The sequence below is a fragment of the Antechinus flavipes genome, chromosome 1, assembly GCF_016432865.1.
Source record: "Antechinus flavipes isolate AdamAnt ecotype Samford, QLD, Australia chromosome 1, AdamAnt_v2, whole genome shotgun sequence".
Classification (NCBI taxonomy): Eukaryota; Metazoa; Chordata; class Mammalia; order Dasyuromorphia; family Dasyuridae; genus Antechinus; species Antechinus flavipes.
The window spans coordinates 572,761,562-572,779,965 of NC_067398.1; the positions used below are offsets into that span (position 1 = coordinate 572,761,562).

Consider the following 18,404-nt stretch of genomic DNA (forward strand, 5'->3'; position numbering starts at 1 on the left):
TTTATAATATAATTTTAGATCAGGTACAGCTAGGCCACCTTCATTTGATTTTTTTTTCATTAATTCCCTTGAGATTCTTGACTTTTTATTGTTCCATATGAATTTTGTTGTTATTTTTTCTAAATCATTAAAATATTTTCTTGGAAGTCTGATTGGTATAGCACTAAATAGATAGATTAGTTTAGGGAGTATTGTCATCTTTATTATATTTGCTTGGCCTATCCAAGAGCACTTAATATTTTTCCAATTATTTAAGTCTGACTTTATTTGTGTGGAAACTTTTTTGCAGAACAGTCGTATCTGATAGAATATGCTACATTCTATCTCCATAGTGCCGCCTCCTAACATTTCTCCAGCAAAAGGAGAAAGGAGTAACATTTCTTCTTCATATCTTCTCCAAAAGCAAGATTCATCAATATAGTCATGTGGAATTCAGCTTCTCCACATCTCTTTTTAAAATCTGAGTTTGCTGACGAGTTTTCTGTGCATTCACATCAGTCTTTTTCTTCCTTATTGGAATAATTTATGTTTATGTCTTTGTAATTTTTTTTAAAAGAGATTCCTGTCATCCCTCTTGGGCTTCCTTTACTTTCAAAATAATGGGCCCCTGAATTTTACATAGCTTCACTCTGAACACTTTGATATCTGTTCTCCCAAAATCTAGGGATGTCAAGCTATTCACAGATTAACTCTTTCTTCTCTGTCACAAAATCTATGAAGGAGTGTTTACTTGTCTTCCAAGGTTCCTGGTAGTACACTATTGCTCCTTGTTGGTCAAAATTAGCTTTATAATTGCAATTCCCCTTATTAAGAACTTCCAATTTTTGAGGGATGAAGTAATCATTAAAACAAATTACAAATTGAATAGCTATTCTGATCTTTCCAAAGAAAGAACAGCAAGAGACGGCTATGTGATTATAATCTTCTCATTACTACAATATCCTTTTTCCATCTTAAATCTGTGCTCTGTTTCACAGTCTTCAATGAAGATCACCTTCAGTTTCAATGGTATATACTAGTCCTGAAACGATGCTATTTTTCTTTCTATTTCAGTCGATTCTTATCTAAATGACCTCTGTCATGTTTTTCTCCCCATGAATGAATGTGTATATATTTTTTTTTATCTATGATGTTGCTACTCCCTCCTTTAATCAAAAACAGGAGTTTTTAACCTGGGATCTGTTAACTTCAAAAAAACCTTGATACTCATGTTTCAAAATGATTGGTTTCCTTTGTAATCTTATGTTATTTTATTTTGTTTTATGCATTTAAAAATATCATCCTGTTTAGGCTTCACTCTGTTCCCATCAGGTTCCATAATACAAAAAATATTGTATTATGGAGAAGCTCTGCTCTTAATTTCTTACTTCTTGTTGTTTTACTCTTCATATGTTACCTTCTAGTCAGGAGCCCTGTTTTTCATTTAGGCTTAATGATATTGACAAAAGTCAAATTTGTCTCCTTGCATTGGAATTTTATCAGTAACTTAGATGAAGGCATAGATGGTATGGTTGTCAAATTTTCAGAAGACAAAAAAGAGAGATAGTCAATAGATTGGGCAATTAGAGTCCCAAAGCATAATGTACTAAAATAAATATCTTACTAAGTTTGAATTGTAATTTAATAAAATGTTTTAATAAAATGAGATTAAATAAGAATATACTTAAAATAATTCATGGGTGTTTAAAAAAAATAATTGTACCAGTACAGAATGATGAAGAGAAAGCAACTCAGTTAAAAAAAGGAAACTAAAAGAAAAAAATTTGGAGACTTTAGCCGAGTGGGCAAATTCAGTATGAGTTCAATATTCTTTTGACTCTCAAAAAATTGAATACAAACTTAGACTCTTTCAGCAGAAGAATAATATCTAGAGTTGATAAAAGCCTATCTACTGTTAGATTATATTGAAGATTATATACAAGTCACCTTTCAAAAGAGACATTGGTAAACTGGATTGCATCCACATGGGGATGAAGGATGTTGAGGGGACTTGAAACCATGTCACTTATGGACTATCACTTTTTATTATCCATTGTGCCATTAGTTTTACTATTCTTGTGTTTTTTATATATTAAAGCATCCAGGTTGTTCAGTGAATTGAGTACTGAGTGTGTATTTAGGAAAAGCTGAGTTCAAATCTGGCTTCATATATTTATTAGTTGTATGATCCTGGACAAGTCACTTAATCTCTGTTTACTTCAATTTCCTCAGCAGCAACTGTCTTGTAATGATCAAATACGATAATACTTGTAAAGCTCTTAGCACAGTGTTTGGCACATGGTAGGTTGTTATGGAAATGTTAGCTATCATCTTCATCGTATTATTCATTGCAAAGTGCTTAACAGTGCCTGACACACAGTAGCTGCTATAAAAATGTTCACTATTATTATTCATTGTAAAGCACCATGCATAGTGTCTTGTACATGTATGGTAGGTGCTATAGAAATGCTTATTCCCTTTTCTTTCCAATTCCCTTGTGTTTTATTAGGCTTTGGTAATTTTTTTTCTGCTTTTTTTTTTTTTTTTTTACCTGTGCTGTACCTCTTTCTCAAATTTGTATGGACAGTGTTTTGTCTTTCCCTTCCTTGTCAATTCAAAAACCTCTAGATTAGATCTGCTATTCTCCGGGCAAGGTGTTTTTTAACTGAATATTGTTAAATGCACCCCATACTCAACTAGGAACACATTTAATTCCCCATCTTTTTAGCTAATTATATTCATTGAATAAGAATCTGATGGACTATATTTAGTCTGATTGATTTCCTAACTACATAGGAGGAAATGGCATTAAAGAATCTATTAAATACCTAATTATATTCAGAATTGTGTTTAGATCTGTGCACTTACTAGGTATATGAATTTGGGCAAATTTCTTGACTTTAGTTAAGGTTAAATTTAAGGTTAAGTTTTTTCTTTAGTTTCTTCATCTATAAAATGGGATGATTGGACCATTTAATTTCTAAGGTTTCTTTAAGCTCTTATAACTGTAGTCCTAAACATGGGAGTTCTAGAGTCAGCTTAAATGACCTCTTGAGAGAGAATTATTTAATTTTCAATTTGAGCATATATACTTGGAAACTGGCAAATTGTACAGCTGATTTATAGCATCGTTGGTAATCTAGAATTAAGAAGGTAATGGGTAGAGTGTCGGTAATGTAGATTAAACTTAAAATTGTATAGTTCATACTTTTTTTTTTCAGATAGGTGGTTGTTAAATATCTACCAGCATAACCATGTTCCTACATGTCTTAAACTTTCTGAGCCTCAAATTTCCTAATCTTTGAGTTGGGAAGAATAATACATGTACTATCTTCCTCATAGGGTAATTTGTAGATTTTAAAGTACTAAATAACATTATTATTACTGCTCTTATTATCACATCCCAAAATGATTATTTATTTAAGAAGAACTCTTAACACATGATGTATTTCTTGATATTTTCTATTTTTTTTCATTGCATCATTATTATTATCATTGACCATTACCCACACATTAGGGATCCAGTATACTAAAGACCTATTGCCTTTTATTGATTGAGATGAAACCATTTTTCATCTTGGCCAATTCCCCCACATAACTTAAATCAGAAATTGTTCTTTAAGTGTCTGTTTTATTTTTTCCCCCATTTCCCAGGATCTAGGTGATATTTTTTTTCTTTTATGGTTGGCTCATTTCTGCTCTTATACTTTAAAGTAAAAGAAGAAAAGAAATTTTCTTGCAAATCTTCCACATTTGAATTGAATCGCTTTTTGTCTTTCTTTCTGTCTTTCTTTCTCTCTTCTTCCTCTTCTCTCTCTCTCTCTCTCTCTCTCTTGCTATGTAATGCTGTTATATGTGTCTGTAGATCAATTTATAGTTTTCAGAATACTTCGTGTACCTGCTGTCATTTGAGTCATAACAAATCTATAATAAGTAGGAAAACAGATAGAGGGCATATATGCTTTCTAGTCAAAGACTAACAAAAGAGTTACCCTTTGATTCTTTCTCTAGAGCTTCAAAGAATGAATAATCTATTCTTGAAACTTTCTTTAGTCTTTATCCATTTATTTACTTGCTATTCATTCATTTATTTGTGTTTGTATGTATGTGTGTAATGCTCTCTCTCTCTGTCTCTTATATTTTTATTTTTAATTGACCCACTTGAAAAGGGAATGACAAGTTGACTTATTTGTTTGTTCTCTTTTTCTTTTCCCCACCTAACTTTATTTTTCTTAATTCCTAAGGGTGCTTTTAGCCGCCTTGACCCAACTGGAGAATTTGAACAGGAAATGATTGAGAGACTTCCCTGTGGCAGACTAGGGACTATAGAAGAAATTTCAAATCTTGCTGCTTTCCTGTGCAGTGATTATGCCTCTTGGATTAATGGATCTGTAAGCTTGATTTTTCTTATTTTTTTATTATTTTAAAAAATAGCTGAGATTTGATCCTGAATATGCCATGTAAGATTTTTACATACACACATATACATATATGTATGAACACACACATCTTTATATAAATATACACACATCTTTATACATATATATAGAGATATAGATATACATACATAAACTTAAGAATTCACTTTATTTAAAATATTTAAATGTTTTGATATATTCTCTTTTCAGTCTCTACAATTCATAGTTAGATATTTATGAAAACATCTTAATTTATTAAATTAAGTGCTGTATAAATGTAGGCAATTGTGATTCCTACTAGTAGTATGTGAAGTGTTATATGAAAGTTAACTAGGATGATGATAATAATGATAGCATGGTGATGTCTGTGATCTGGACTTTCTGAGTATTTTACTCTATCATCGCAGATCACATTCCCATTTTACCTTTGTAAACCATCTTTATGAGTTGCTGTGGGAGCCTTCAAGTGCCTGGGGTTACCTCTATATCCCAGGTTAGGTTGTAGAGTAAAACATTAGTAGAAATATCATCCATATTATCATTATTGTAATCATCATTATTATTGATGAGATAATATTTATAAAGTACTTTGCAAATTGTAAAGTATCAGTTATTATTATTAACATTTTTATTGTTACTTTGACTACTACCACCATTACCACTTAAAAGAAACAAATTTTTTAAATTTAGGCTTTGAGTGAGTAGACTCATTTGGGTTTTCTAAACAGAAAAAAATTAGGAAATGCCAAGTTTCTTCTCACTTTATTCCATTATATTTTTCTAGATCATTAGATTTGATGGAGGAGAATATGTATTTTTGTCAGGAGAATTCAACAGCTTAATGAAGGTAATGTTATTTCCCAGGTCTGATATTCATATATGCTGTTACTAAATCTTAGTAAATCTTTATGGATCACATATATTTGTATTTTTCTTTTTATGCTAGGTAACCACACAACAGTGGGATGTGTTAGAACAACTAATCAGGAAAACAACAGATTCCTAAATGTACCCTCATCTTAATCCTTTGGTAGCAGAAAACATTGGAGCAAAATAAACAGTAATTTTAGTTACATTTTCTTTAATCATTTTATGTAACACATCCAATAAAAAAAATCTTGTCATGAGAGATTGGTGTTTAAATGTCAAGTTTAATTCCAGTCTGTGTTCTTTGAATATTATGTCCCTGTTATCCTGAGACTGAAATGGTTTTATATGTGATTATGGGAAGCCAAGAATCATAGCTTTAGCTTTCTAGATAATTTGGGTAGAATGCACAATTATACTTTTGTGGAAATTATCCACATAATTGAAGTAGTGTGGTGGCTGAAAGTTGGGGGGCTGAAATTACTCATATTTACTGTCTTAATAAGATACAGGTGAATTGCAATCTGTGGCAATGGAGGGAGTTCCTAAACTGATGGAATCCCTATATTTAATATGTGGCCTATTTCCATTGGTCATTTCTATATGAATACTTTCCATTTTCATATTGCTGTGCATAGATTTCCTGTTGGTTCAGATCTTCCATCCTTAAATTTTGTATGCATTAGAGTGCATACTAAAGTTCCATCTTTACATAGGTTTATAAATTTATGAATAGATATTTGTGTGCTTTAGGAACAATTAGTTTTTGTTTGAACCTCTTAGTCCATTTTTATTTTGTCATTTCTCTGAATGTTTATGCACACTTTGCCTCAGTTTCCTCATCTACATACAAACTGTGTTTACCTACAGATTGGCTGTCTTTAGCTACAAACTACGTCACTTTGTTTTAAACTTTGTTTTGTAACTCCCATAATTGAACATCAAATCCTCTTTTCTTTCTGTTTTGCTTAGTCTCTCAGATTTTTTCATCATCATATATTAGAAAAATATTGGATTAGGAAACAAAGTTTGGAAAAATGGCAGCTCAAAATCAGTATCAAAGACACTCCATGGGTTATTCTGCCTGGAATGAAATTTGGAGCATATTTTTCTTTTCACTTAATAGTATTTTATTTTTTCCAATTACCTGTAAAGATAGTTTTCAACATTCACTTTTATAAGATTTTGAGTTCCACATTTTCCCTCTCTCTTCTCACCTCCCTTTTCCTTAGGATAGCAAGCAATTTGATATAGATTATATATATATGTACAATCATTTTAAACATATTTACTTATTAGTTATGTCGTGAAAGAACAAAAGGGAAAAACCATGAGAACGAGGAAAGCAACAAAAAAGTGAAAATAGTTTAATCTGTATTCAGTCTCCATGGTTCCTTCCCTGGAGGTGGATGGCATTTCCCATCTCAAATCTATTGGAATTGTTGTGAATCATTGTGTTATTGAAAAGAGCTAAGTCACTCATAATCATCACACAATATTGCTATTACTGCGTACAGTGTTCTCCTGGGGCTAATCACTTCACTCAGCATCAATGCATATAAGTATTTTCAGGCTTTTCTGAAATCAGCCTGCTTATTGTTTCTTATAGACCAAGAATATTCCATTGCATCCAAATACTACAACTTATTCAGCCATTCTCCAATTGATGGGTACCCACTCAGTATCTAGTTTCTTGTCACTACAAAAAGGGCTGCTACAAACATTTTTGTGTCCTTTTCCCTTTTTTATGACCTCTTTGGGATACAGAATCAGTAGAGACACTGTTGGATCAAAGAGTATGCACAGTTTGATAGACATTTGGGCATAGTTTCAAATTGCTCTAGGAATATTTTCTTCATTCTACTTTATGACAAGCAATTCTGGTTAGGTTGATATGAAAACTTTGCCCTCATTATTTATTATTTATAGCTTTTATTTATATTGGGAAAGTTCTAAATGAAAGGCATCATAGCAAAGCATCTAGGACTGGTCTTAGAATCAAAAGGCCTGGGAAGATCTGGGTTCAAGTCCCTGTTCTGACACATATTAGTTTTATGATATTGGGAAAATCACTCAGCATCCATAGCAACTCTCTAAGGTAATAAATCATATTGGTCTGCATTAATAGAAGGAGTTTTCTCACTAGGACTCCCAATACCAACAAAAACCACAGGTCTAATTTTTTTTTAAGAAGGTATTATATAGATCTTCTAAACATGTGGTTTTAGCTAATTTAAAACAGTAAAATATAGTTCTTTGACAAGTAGGAATTACAATTAATAATGCTAGCACTACTATACCACTGGAATTTTTGTAGCTCATAGTTTCATTATAAAGATGATGCAGCAGATTCAGAGAAGTTCAATGACCTCCAAGACTTCCTAATTAATTAATGGTAGACTGGTATTAGAGTCCAAATCTCTTCTCCATTTATATGTGAGTTGTTGCAAAATTTCCTAATTTCTTGGTGTAAGCCAATGAGAATTTAGGTTCCTGTGATCAAAACATTTAAATTAGGCATTGGGGAAGATTGCAAATTGGGGAGAGGTGAGAGATGTTGACAAAATATTGACAGTATTAAAGTATTTTTAATATCATGTTTTCTAATGATATCATTATTGAGCATTATTATTGTGGGTCATAAAATGAGTTTTGAAAGTACTTTGATTATAGTAAATTCTGTAATGTTAATTATCACAAAATGTGATGCATATATATGCTATTTATATTCATAGCATATTCACATCAGGCAATTAGATGATTTAGGGGATAGAATGGCCAACTTGAAGTTAGGAAAACTCTTCTTTCTAAGTTCAAATATGGCCTTAGATACCTACAAACTATGTGACCCCGAGTAAGACACTCAAACCAGTTTTCTCTTCTGTAAAATAAACTGGAAAAAGAAATGGCAAACTATTCCAGCATCTGTGTTAAAAAATTCCAAATAGGAATTGGAGAGTTGGACACTATTAAAATGACTGAAAGATAGTATTCATATTGATCCATAGATATTATGATATATATATACACACATGTACTCATGTATGTATAAACACATACGTATTGTTATATACATAGACACATACATATACATAAGCATGCATATCTATATATACACACAGACATATATTCTCTCTATTTGTACTTGATAGTATTTTAAAGTGATAATTATGTATTTACAAATATCTTGGTCTATAATATTTTTACTTTTTCATTGTTCTACTATAATGTTATCTTATGGTTTCCTGAACCATAAGCATTATAGTGCTAGTGAGCAAACTTTTCATCTATACTGAGTTTTTACCTTGAATTTGGGGGTCACTAGAATCTTGGGAAAAGGTAACATAGGCCATGAGTATGATAAGACGGATAGTAATTATTGCTATATAAATCATTTTTCCATTTGCACTAGCTCCATTTGCAAGGTCATAGGCTTTTATTCAAAATAATCTTCATTAGCAAGAGAAATACAACACACAATTAGAATGAGATCCAAATGCTTTCTAGGATGGAGCTCTGTTTTTAATCTGTATCTTAAATTTCATCATTACATTCAGTGCCCAGATAAGAAATTTCCATTTTACTAATGCAGATTGACATATAGTTTTTAACTTGGTTTAGAGCAGGAGTTCTTGACCTGGAGTTCATGGAGAGTTTTGGGAGGATCATGGACTTGCATGAAAAAGTTACATTTGTCATTGAATATAATTGATTTCCTTTACAATCTGTTGCATTTTATTTTAATTTACTTAAATTAATTAGAAATAATTATTCTGAGGAAGGGTCTGCAGGCTTCACCAGACTCTGCCATTGGGGTTCATAACATAAAGTTCATTAGCTTGTTTATGGTCACATGGCCAGGAGATGTTAGGATGGGGAGAGCCTGAACTTGTGTCATCTTGAGTCTGGTGGTCAGTTCACTGGAATGCTGCCATTGTCACTTTTATGTATAGTACTCATTGTATTCTAACACCGCTTTCTCATTCCTTTAATGTGCTAGTTCTCTTTGCTAATCCTGAAATTCCATTTATGTTTACATGTGAAGAGTGCCTTTTCCTGTCTTTTTTTTTTTTTTTTTTGGCAAAACACTGCTCAGAAAAATTAATCTTATGTGGTTGACCCAATGTGCTTTCTGGATGTCACTGTTATTGAATACTCTTGGATTCTTTATAAACAGGTTGAATTTTATCCATATGACTCAACTGTGTGATTAATTGAATAAATTTTTATTTATTCAATTAATTTTTTAAATTTTGATTTATTCAATTAATTCCAGAAACCAGTTTTATCTTGATTTATAATGTTAACTTGGTGATTCAGTAGACAGAGCACCAGAGCTGGAGTCAGGGAAACCTAAGTTCAAATTTGACCTCAGACACTTACTAGCTGTGAGACCCTGAACAAGTCAGTTTGCCTCAATTTCCTCATCTGCAGAATAAGCTAGGGAAAAAAAGGTAAACTACTCTAGTTTCTTTGCCAAGAAAACCTCAAATAGGGTCATGAAGAATATGAAAAAAAATCACTGAACTTAAGTCCTATCAAATAAACTCTAGGAATTCCACAGGTAGAAATAGATTAGGTAGAAAATGATTCCATTCAAAAGGGCTGAGAAATTTGCATTCTTATTTTTCATGGTCCTCATAAAACCATGAAAATGATGAATTTTCTAGTAGATTCCAAATTCCATCTGATTCATTCAGAGAAAAATTTTTAAAAAAACCCATTAAAACATGGCTACTTTTATTTTTACTCTTCAAATGCAAATATCCAATGAATTTATCTTGAATTTTAAAGTTATATATCAGAGTTTAGTGTTTGGGGGTTAAACTGGAAAAAATTCCATTTCTAGATACCTTATTACCTTGTTCCTCTTGTTTTTATTAGATGAAAGGATATCATTTAGGTATTCCTTGCTAGATAGTAGCAAACAATAGACCCTGGCAAGGCAATACATCCATTATCTCATTTCTGGACGTGATTTGGTTACTATTACATCTTCCTAATATGTACAGGAAATAAATGTGCAGAACATCTACATTTTACCATATTTTTAAAAAAATATATACTAGTAGTTGTTTAATTAAACTAATAGTTGTTTTTTAAAGGAAAAGATAAGTAGAAAAATAAGATTACTAGGACATTACTTATAACTAATTTCATTTCATTTCAGGCTACTATAAATGAATTGTATGTGTTTATATGTGTGTATGTATGTGCGCACATATATTTACACACATGTATGGCAATCTTTTATATCAAATATATACTTAAATTTTTATTTTCCCTGCTTACAGTAGGGACAGAGATTTGAATTTAATATAAAATAGTAGCAGAGATTTAAAAAACATATAAATTGGGGGCAGCTAGTTGGTGTAGTGGATAGAACACCAGCCCTGAAGTCAAGAGGACTAAGTCCAAATCTGGGCTCAGACACTTAACACTTCTGGCTGTGTGACCCTGGGCAAGTCACTTAACCCAATTACCTCAACAAAAACCAAAACAAAATTTTTCTTTTTGTATTTTTGGAATACAAGTCAGAGATAATAAAGGCAGTGAGATAGACATGGAGACATGAGCATGTATATTTAGATCTTAATCTCCTTTGTGTCTGTCCTAAACTCTAAAGCCTTAGCTTTGGTGCTGTTAGTAGTTTGGATCAAGTTTGCAGTGGAGGGGAGGAAGCTGTGGCTAATCTGAAAAGTTTATAAATTCATTAATAGAAAAATGATTGTCTTATATTAACTGGCTGATGTTGACATCACACTTGTCTATGTTGGACCATTTGGAATACTGAATTACTTAAAATTGACAATATAGGCCAAAGTTATAGTAATCTATGATACAGATGTTCTTTTTTTAAAAATTTTTTTAATTTTTTAAAACTTTTTATTGACAGAACCCATGCCAGGGTAATTTTTTACAGCATTATCCCTTGCACTCACTTCTGTTCTGATTTTTCCCCTCCCTCCCTCTACCCCCTCCCCCAGATGGCAAGCAGTCCTTTATATAGGTTACAGTATATAAATAGGTTACAGTATATCCTAGATACAATATATGTGTGCAGAACCGAACAGTTCTCTTATTGCACAGGGAGAATTGGATTCAGAAGGTATAAATAACCTAAGAAGAAAAACAGAAATGGTGTTAAATGTGGGTCAGTGCCTAGTTTCTGCCATACTAATTTCCAATCTTCCCAGCAATTTTTGTCAAATACTGCGTTCTTATCCCAAAAACTGGGGTCTTTGGGTTTGTCAAACACTAGATTATTAAAGTTATTGGCTGTTTTGTCCTTTGAACCTAACCTATTCCATTGATCAATTAGTCTATTTCTTAGCCAATACCAGATGGTTTTAGTAACTGCTGCTTTATAATATAATTTTAGATCTGGTACAATTGGCCACCTTCATTTGATTTTTTTTTAATTAATTCCCTTGAAATTCTTGACCTTTTATTTTTCCATATGAACTTTGTTGGTTTTTTTCTAGGTCATCAAAATAGTTTTTTGGGAGTCTGATTGGTATAGTGCTAAATAAATAGATTAGTTTAGGTAGTGTGGTCATCTTTATTATATTTGCTCGCCCAATCCAAGAGCATTTAATATTTTTCCAGTTGGTTAGATCAGACTTAATTTGTGTGGAAAGTGTTTTGTAGTGTTGCTCATAAAGTTTCTGATTTTCCCTTGGCAGATAGATTCCTCAATATTTTATACAATCAGTAGTTACTTTAAATGGAATTTCTCTTTGTAACTCTGTTGGGTTTTGTTAGTGATGTATAAGAATGCTGATGACTTATGTGGGTTTATTTTGTATCCTGCAACTTTGCTAGAGGTGTGGATTGTTTCTAATAACTTTTTAGTAGAGTCACTGGGGTTCTCTAAGTATACTATCATATCATCAGCAAAGAGTGATAATTTAGTTTCCTCATTGCCTATTCTTATTCCTTTAATCTCTTTCTCAACTCTTATTGCCAAAGCTAGCATTTCTAATACAATATTAAATAGTAACAGTGATAGTGGGCAACCTTGTTTCACTCCTGATCTTATTGGGAATGGTTGCAGTTTGTCCCCATTACATATGATGCTTACTGCTGGTTTTAAATAGATGTTCCTGATTATTTTAAGGAAAAGTCCCTTTATTCCTATACTCTCAAGACTTTTTAATAGGAATGGATGTTGGATTTTATCAAATGCTTTTTCTGCATCTACTGAGATGATCATATGGTTTTTGTTAATTTGACTATTAATATGGCCAATTATACTGATAGTTTTCCTAATATTGAACCAGCCCTGCATTCCTGGTATAAATCCTACTTGATTGTGGTGTATTTTCCTGGGGATGATTTTCTGAAGTCTTTTTGCTAATCTTATTTAAGATTTTACCATCAATATTCATTAGGGAGATTGGTCTATAATTTTCTTTCTCTGTTTTCAACCTACCTGGTTTAGGTATCAGTACCATGTCTGTGTCATAAAAGGAATTTGGTAGGACTCTTTCATTCCCTATTTTTTCAAATAGTTTATATAGCATTGGAACTAATTGTTCTTTGAATGTTTGGTAGAATTCACATGTAAATCCATCTGGTCCCGGGGATTTTTTTTTTAGGGAGTTGATTAATAGCTTCTTCCATTTCTTTTTCTGAAATGGGACTATTTAAGCAATTTACTTCCTCCTCGATACAGATGTTCTTAATCTGGGGCCATTAACCCCACCCATCCACCTTCCCCTACCCCAGATCTATACATAGATATCAGAGGATTTGTGAACTTAGATGGGGAACTACATCCTTGTTTTCACTAAATTTTGACGGAAATTCAATTAAATTTTTTAAAAAAATATTCTGAAAAGTCTATTGCTTAAGAATTCTGCTATAATGGATAAATACCATAGATTTATTTCAGTAGCATTATAAGGTACCTCAAAAGCCATCTAGAAAAGTTTCATTCTCATTTTACAGATGATAAACGTTACTGTAAATAGTTGTTTTCATATTGTATTCCCTATTAGAATATGAGCTCCATAAAGCCAGGGACTGTTTTGCCTTTCTGGCCCCAATCCTTAGCACAGTACCTGACACTTAATAATTGTTTGTTGATTTGCCTGCATTTACAGAATTGTTAAATTGCAAAGAGGGATTTTAATCTGGGTTCATTGCTCTTTCCACTTTACCATATTGCCCAGCTAGTATCCCCATAGAACCTTTTCTTAATAGTTATAATACCTGAGGCTTTTAACAAGAATGTTTTGATTGAAGACTGAAATAAAAACAGTCCATTTGTAGTACTTTGGAGAAGATACTACTTTAATATATCATTTTGAAATGACATTTCCAGTTTTGATTGTTGAAATTTCTTTCTTGTAAATCTTTGTAGTATCCATTCACTCTATGAATACATAGTAGAGATTGTAGTTCATTTAAATCCTTTGGGCTACAGTAGTAAAACATTAGTCTGGATTGGTCATAGAAAGTCATACACTTTATAGAAGGAACAAAAACTACAAGGTGAAGACATTTCCCCCCTTTATTTGCTCTTAATAATTAAACTCAGCCTAAATTCTGTGTGTTCACATACACACTAAGAACAAAGCTTATCTACAATTCATTTACACAATTTGATATATGATATCTCTTGGTAGATCTTTTTACCTTTCACCGAGTTAATAGCATAACCATTTTTGTTTCATTTAGATAAAGGATAAAAAATAATCACTTGAAATGTATGGAATCTATAGCCATCACTGACTGTTTTCTCTGCATATACCCCTTTATGTTTACTCCACAAATAGCTCTCTTTAGCCTTTCATTAGATCTGTCTCATGATTAGAGAACCAAAAGGCAGATGCTGTTAAGGTCCAACAGTGACTACCAGAGATTGGTCCAGCTAGTGTTATGTGATATTGTAAACCAGTTATGGATAAAAGAATATGTTAGTAAAGTTTATCTTGTTAATAAGGTAATTGAAAGGAAATAGATCTTCCCCTCAGATGACAGTATTTTTAACTCGCTTTTAAGCACAATATACAAATAGAACTCAGACTATTTTGAATACTGATTTCACAAGATGGGATATAGAGCCTATGGCATAAACTAGACTATTGACAAGTTAACATTTAGCCATCTTTTTTTATAACATGAATCTTTAGTTAAAATTCAATTACTTAGTAAAATAATTGTTAGAGCTAGGAAATATTTTCAGAAGCAACAGAGACATTTGTTGAAGATGATACCACTTTTAGATGAAGAAAATACAGGAAGTATGGAAAACTAGACACCAGGGTACTTAGTATATTAACTTTAATTACAAGTTACACAGATTATGATGTAAAAACAGCAATTTACTAGAATAATTATAATCTGCAACATGTGAAAATAGTTTAGAAAATGAATTAAATTCATCTTTGATGGCAGACTTGGTGAGAAATACATTTAAAGAATAAGACAGATCAATGTTTCTACCCAAGTGCCAACTTTTTTCACCTCATTACCAAATCAATTGGGATAAAGAGTTTGATGAAACTTTATATGGGTGGGTATTTGAGAATAATGTAATTAGAGTATACATTCTTATAGATTGAAAACTCATTGAGGCAAGGACCGCTTTTTCACTTCATATTTATATCACTAGTACCTAACTTCCTGGTACAAGCTTCCCCAATATACTATAAGCGACTTGAGGACATCTTTTATCTCTTTTTGTATTCCCAGCACTTGGCACAGTGCCTGGCATATGGTAAGTATTTAGTAAATATGTATTGATTCATTGGTTTTTATTAATTTTCATTAGGGCTAATTGAATTGAATAAATGTAGTGCTGTCATGGACTCCATTCTACAGAATAGATGTGTTGATTAAACCCTTTTTCTCACTGTGGTTGTGTAGAGGTATAAGTCATTAAATAATTAGTTTTCCTAGATATCTATGTTTCAATGAATGAGTTAACTCTAAGAGCATTCTCCTCCCTATGACTGTAGATATGGTTTATAAATGCTTTGGGTGTTAGACCTGTGATTCTTCCTAAAATTTGGCTGCCTGGTCCATTGCATGCAGTGCTTCTAATTGGGGAGAAACATGAATTGAAATGGCAAAGGATAATTTTTACAGAATAGCCCTAAGCAGCTTTTTTTTTTCTTTTTGAAATCTTGTCCAGCTATATCAGAAGCAAGAGCAATTTTAGGTGGTTTTATTGAATTTACAGACTGACCCAGACTGAGACATTCTTCTTATCGATTGATCATAGAGTTACAAAAACTGTACATTACAAACAGTATAGAAACAAACTGAAAAGAATGTGCCACACATCCTGGATAATCATCTATATGCAGGTAAATTTACAGATATAAAAGAAAGTACAGCCTACTCCCTTATAGTGCACAGTTATTGTATAGATACAATGTATCACTAGTGAGTGGATATAATCTTGGGTCTTTAATTATCACCAGCACAGAGGATAAGAGCCAAATCTGTTCGGTACAGCTTGCCACCATCCGACAAAGCCATGATGCTTTTTTTGTATGCTGAAATGTTGTTAACGTCCAGCTCCTGTTCAGGGAAGACATACTTCTTTAATCCCAAAGCCCATGAAGTTAATAAAAAGTGAAGACAATCTTTTTATTTATTTTTTATGTCAATCTATTTAAAGGGAAGTTACACTCCATCCTTAGGTAAATAGAACAAGAATTATTTCTCTAAACTTTTTCATCTCAATTCTCTTTTACATTTAAAAAAATATTGAGATCTCTGTTATTGAGCTTTTGTTTTCTGGGTTGTATCAATGATCATATCAGATGGAAATAGTTTTGACTTTGTAATCCTCTGAAAGTGTTTGAGGGACAAAGACAGTAAGGTGAGGTTCTTGGAAGACACTGAATTAAGCTATTAATGAATTCCTATGTTGTTTCAGAGAAACAGCTCAATATACCTACAACAACTCTTCTTTTTATGTGTAAATATATTACTAGTAATGATGTTTATCTAACAATTGTACCTTAGTGCTTTATTTTGATTGGACTTGAACAAGTCTATTATTTAAACATCCACGATAATAATTGTAAATTACCTGCTTATTCTTTTCACAAAGATCTTTCAATAAAGCATCTAATTCATGTTCATCTATGTATCCATTGCCATCCTGAAAAGAGAGAAAATCAAAAATAGTCAACCTTAGATAACTCACAATAATATGAGCTAAGATTTACCAAAACAATTTAAATCTATAAGCCTATGAGGTCAATATGGTTGGTAGAATAGTTACAAAACTGACATGGATATTAAGTGATTTGCTGTGTCTCAATGTTAAAATGAAAGAGCTAGCAGTACAACCCAGAAAGTATTGATAAAGGGGAAGGAAAGTAATCAGGAAAAAAAAATGAAGAACCAGGATAAGAAACCCTTGAATTACATAGAACAGGCTACATATATTTTTTAATCTTTATACCTTTTAATCTGCGAATCATTGTTTCCTAACATATTTTTAAAATGTTCCCAACAGAGAAATAGACAGTGAAGACAAGTTACCTGATCATATAACTCAAAAGCTTTATTGAACTCTTTCCCACACATTTTGATTCCCTAGAGAATATGGAAAATATTAGATTGAGTATTACATTAAGAAGTCAGATTATTACAATACTGCTGTACATGTTAATATCTTTAATTTGAAAACTCTACAGATTTTACTTTACCTGAAATTTAAGCAGGAAATTTTCTTGTACTGGTAGCAACCTTTGGATTAAAAAATTGTAGCATTAGGTATTTATTTTTGTTTTTGTTTTTTCTCTTTTTAAGTGATAGTTGATATGAAACTACATTAGCAGAGTTCTTAAACTTACCTGGCCATTTCAGTTAATTCCAGCTTTCCATCATTGTTTGAGTCAAACATTTTCAGCTGAAAGACAATGTCATGATTATAGTTATTAAAGCACATTTGTTGCATTGAGAAAAAAATTCAAAGTAACATAAAAGATGAGTTGCAGGCCTTCATTGGCTACCAAAGTTCTAGAAATCAGCATTTCTGAAATCTTCCAGTACAAACATTTTATACATTGGCATGGATGTGAAGCTAGCTAAAAGAGACTAAACGAATAAATAGTACAGTATCATATATAGAGAGTATCCTGATTTAAGGGTAGAAGAGGTCTGGATTTCAATCTCAGCTTGACCACTTTTTAAAAAATCTATTTGACCTTGAATAAGTCGTCTTTTTTTCTGAGCCTCATTTTCCTATAAAATGAGAATGGTTTAGGTCAGAGATTTAACCTTTGGCAGTCTGGCAGAGCTTATGGATCCCTTCTCAGAATGTTCATTACTTACATGCATAATTGAAAGAAATGTTACATTTCATTTAGAGGCTAATGAAAAGAATGCCTCTTTTTTTTGTTTGTTTTTGTTTGGTTTGTTTTTGAAAACACAAATTAATCTCCTTCCCTCCTCTCTCCCCTAGGTTAAAAACCTTTGGGGTTTAGGTGCTTTCTAAAGTGCCTTACATATCTAAATCTTGGATTTACTATTTTAATATTCTTGCTATTCTGATGTGTAGAATTTTTTTTTGTGGGAGGGGGATAGGAAGGCAAAGACAAATGAGAGAAGAGTTAGATGTTTTTCCTCAGGGCTTTCCAAAATAATGCCAGTAAATATTGATTTACCCTTTCATGAAGAGGAGTGAAAATAGCAGTAAAAGGAACAACATGAATTATGAATATGTATAAATATATTTATAGATCGGAACATTATGCAAAAGGTATTGCTGTATTTGTTTTGAAGGGAAGGGAAATATTAAGGCTTAGACTTGGACAATCAACTCTGTCACCACATTTAAGGGAGAGAAGAAAGGTCAAAGTGTAATTAAACTGGGGTATTTATAAGTGTAACTGAGCCAGGAGCAGAGATCTTTGAGTGGTGTCATATTTCTGTAGCAGGGGATTTTAACCATTTTGATTTTGTTGCTGTTTGTTTGTTTTTTGTATTATGGCTCCCTTTGGAGATCCAGTGAACATATTGATCCTTTCTCAGAATAATGTTTTTAAATGAATAAAATACATAGAATTACAGAGGAAATCACTTGAATTGAAAGTTATTAGAGCATATTTTTAAAAAGTTTCATGGACCCCATGTTAAGAATTATTGTAATTAATATACCTGACTTTT

At 32.0% G+C, this 18,404-nt stretch overlaps 2 protein-coding genes across 3 annotated transcripts in view; one reads left to right on the plus strand and one right to left on the minus strand.

Moving 5' to 3' along the window:
- The window catches only part of DECR1 (2,4-dienoyl-CoA reductase 1), a 61,568-nt gene extending 56,096 nt beyond the window's left edge, over nucleotides 1-5,472 (plus strand). For both annotated transcript variants that reach the window (XM_051970823.1, XM_051970824.1), the window contains 3 exons: nucleotides 4,224-4,370; nucleotides 5,182-5,244; nucleotides 5,344-5,472. In XM_051970823.1, coding sequence (XP_051826783.1) covers nucleotides 4,224-4,370; nucleotides 5,182-5,244; nucleotides 5,344-5,403 — 270 coding nt within the window. In that variant the 3' untranslated portion in view covers nucleotides 5,404-5,472. The remainder of the gene's footprint in view (nucleotides 1-4,223; nucleotides 4,371-5,181; nucleotides 5,245-5,343) is intronic.
- Nucleotides 5,473-13,534: 8,062 nt separating this feature from the next.
- The window catches only part of CALB1 (calbindin 1), a 37,362-nt gene continuing 32,492 nt past the window's right edge, over nucleotides 13,535-18,404 (minus strand). Inside the window, exons 7-11 of the mRNA XM_051970829.1 lie at nucleotides 17,090-17,145; nucleotides 16,943-16,982; nucleotides 16,776-16,829; nucleotides 16,318-16,389; nucleotides 13,535-15,800 (exon numbers count right to left, since the gene is read on the minus strand). Coding sequence (XP_051826789.1) covers nucleotides 15,687-15,800; nucleotides 16,318-16,389; nucleotides 16,776-16,829; nucleotides 16,943-16,982; nucleotides 17,090-17,145 — 336 coding nt within the window. The 3' untranslated portion in view covers nucleotides 13,535-15,686. The remainder of the gene's footprint in view (nucleotides 15,801-16,317; nucleotides 16,390-16,775; nucleotides 16,830-16,942; nucleotides 16,983-17,089; nucleotides 17,146-18,404) is intronic.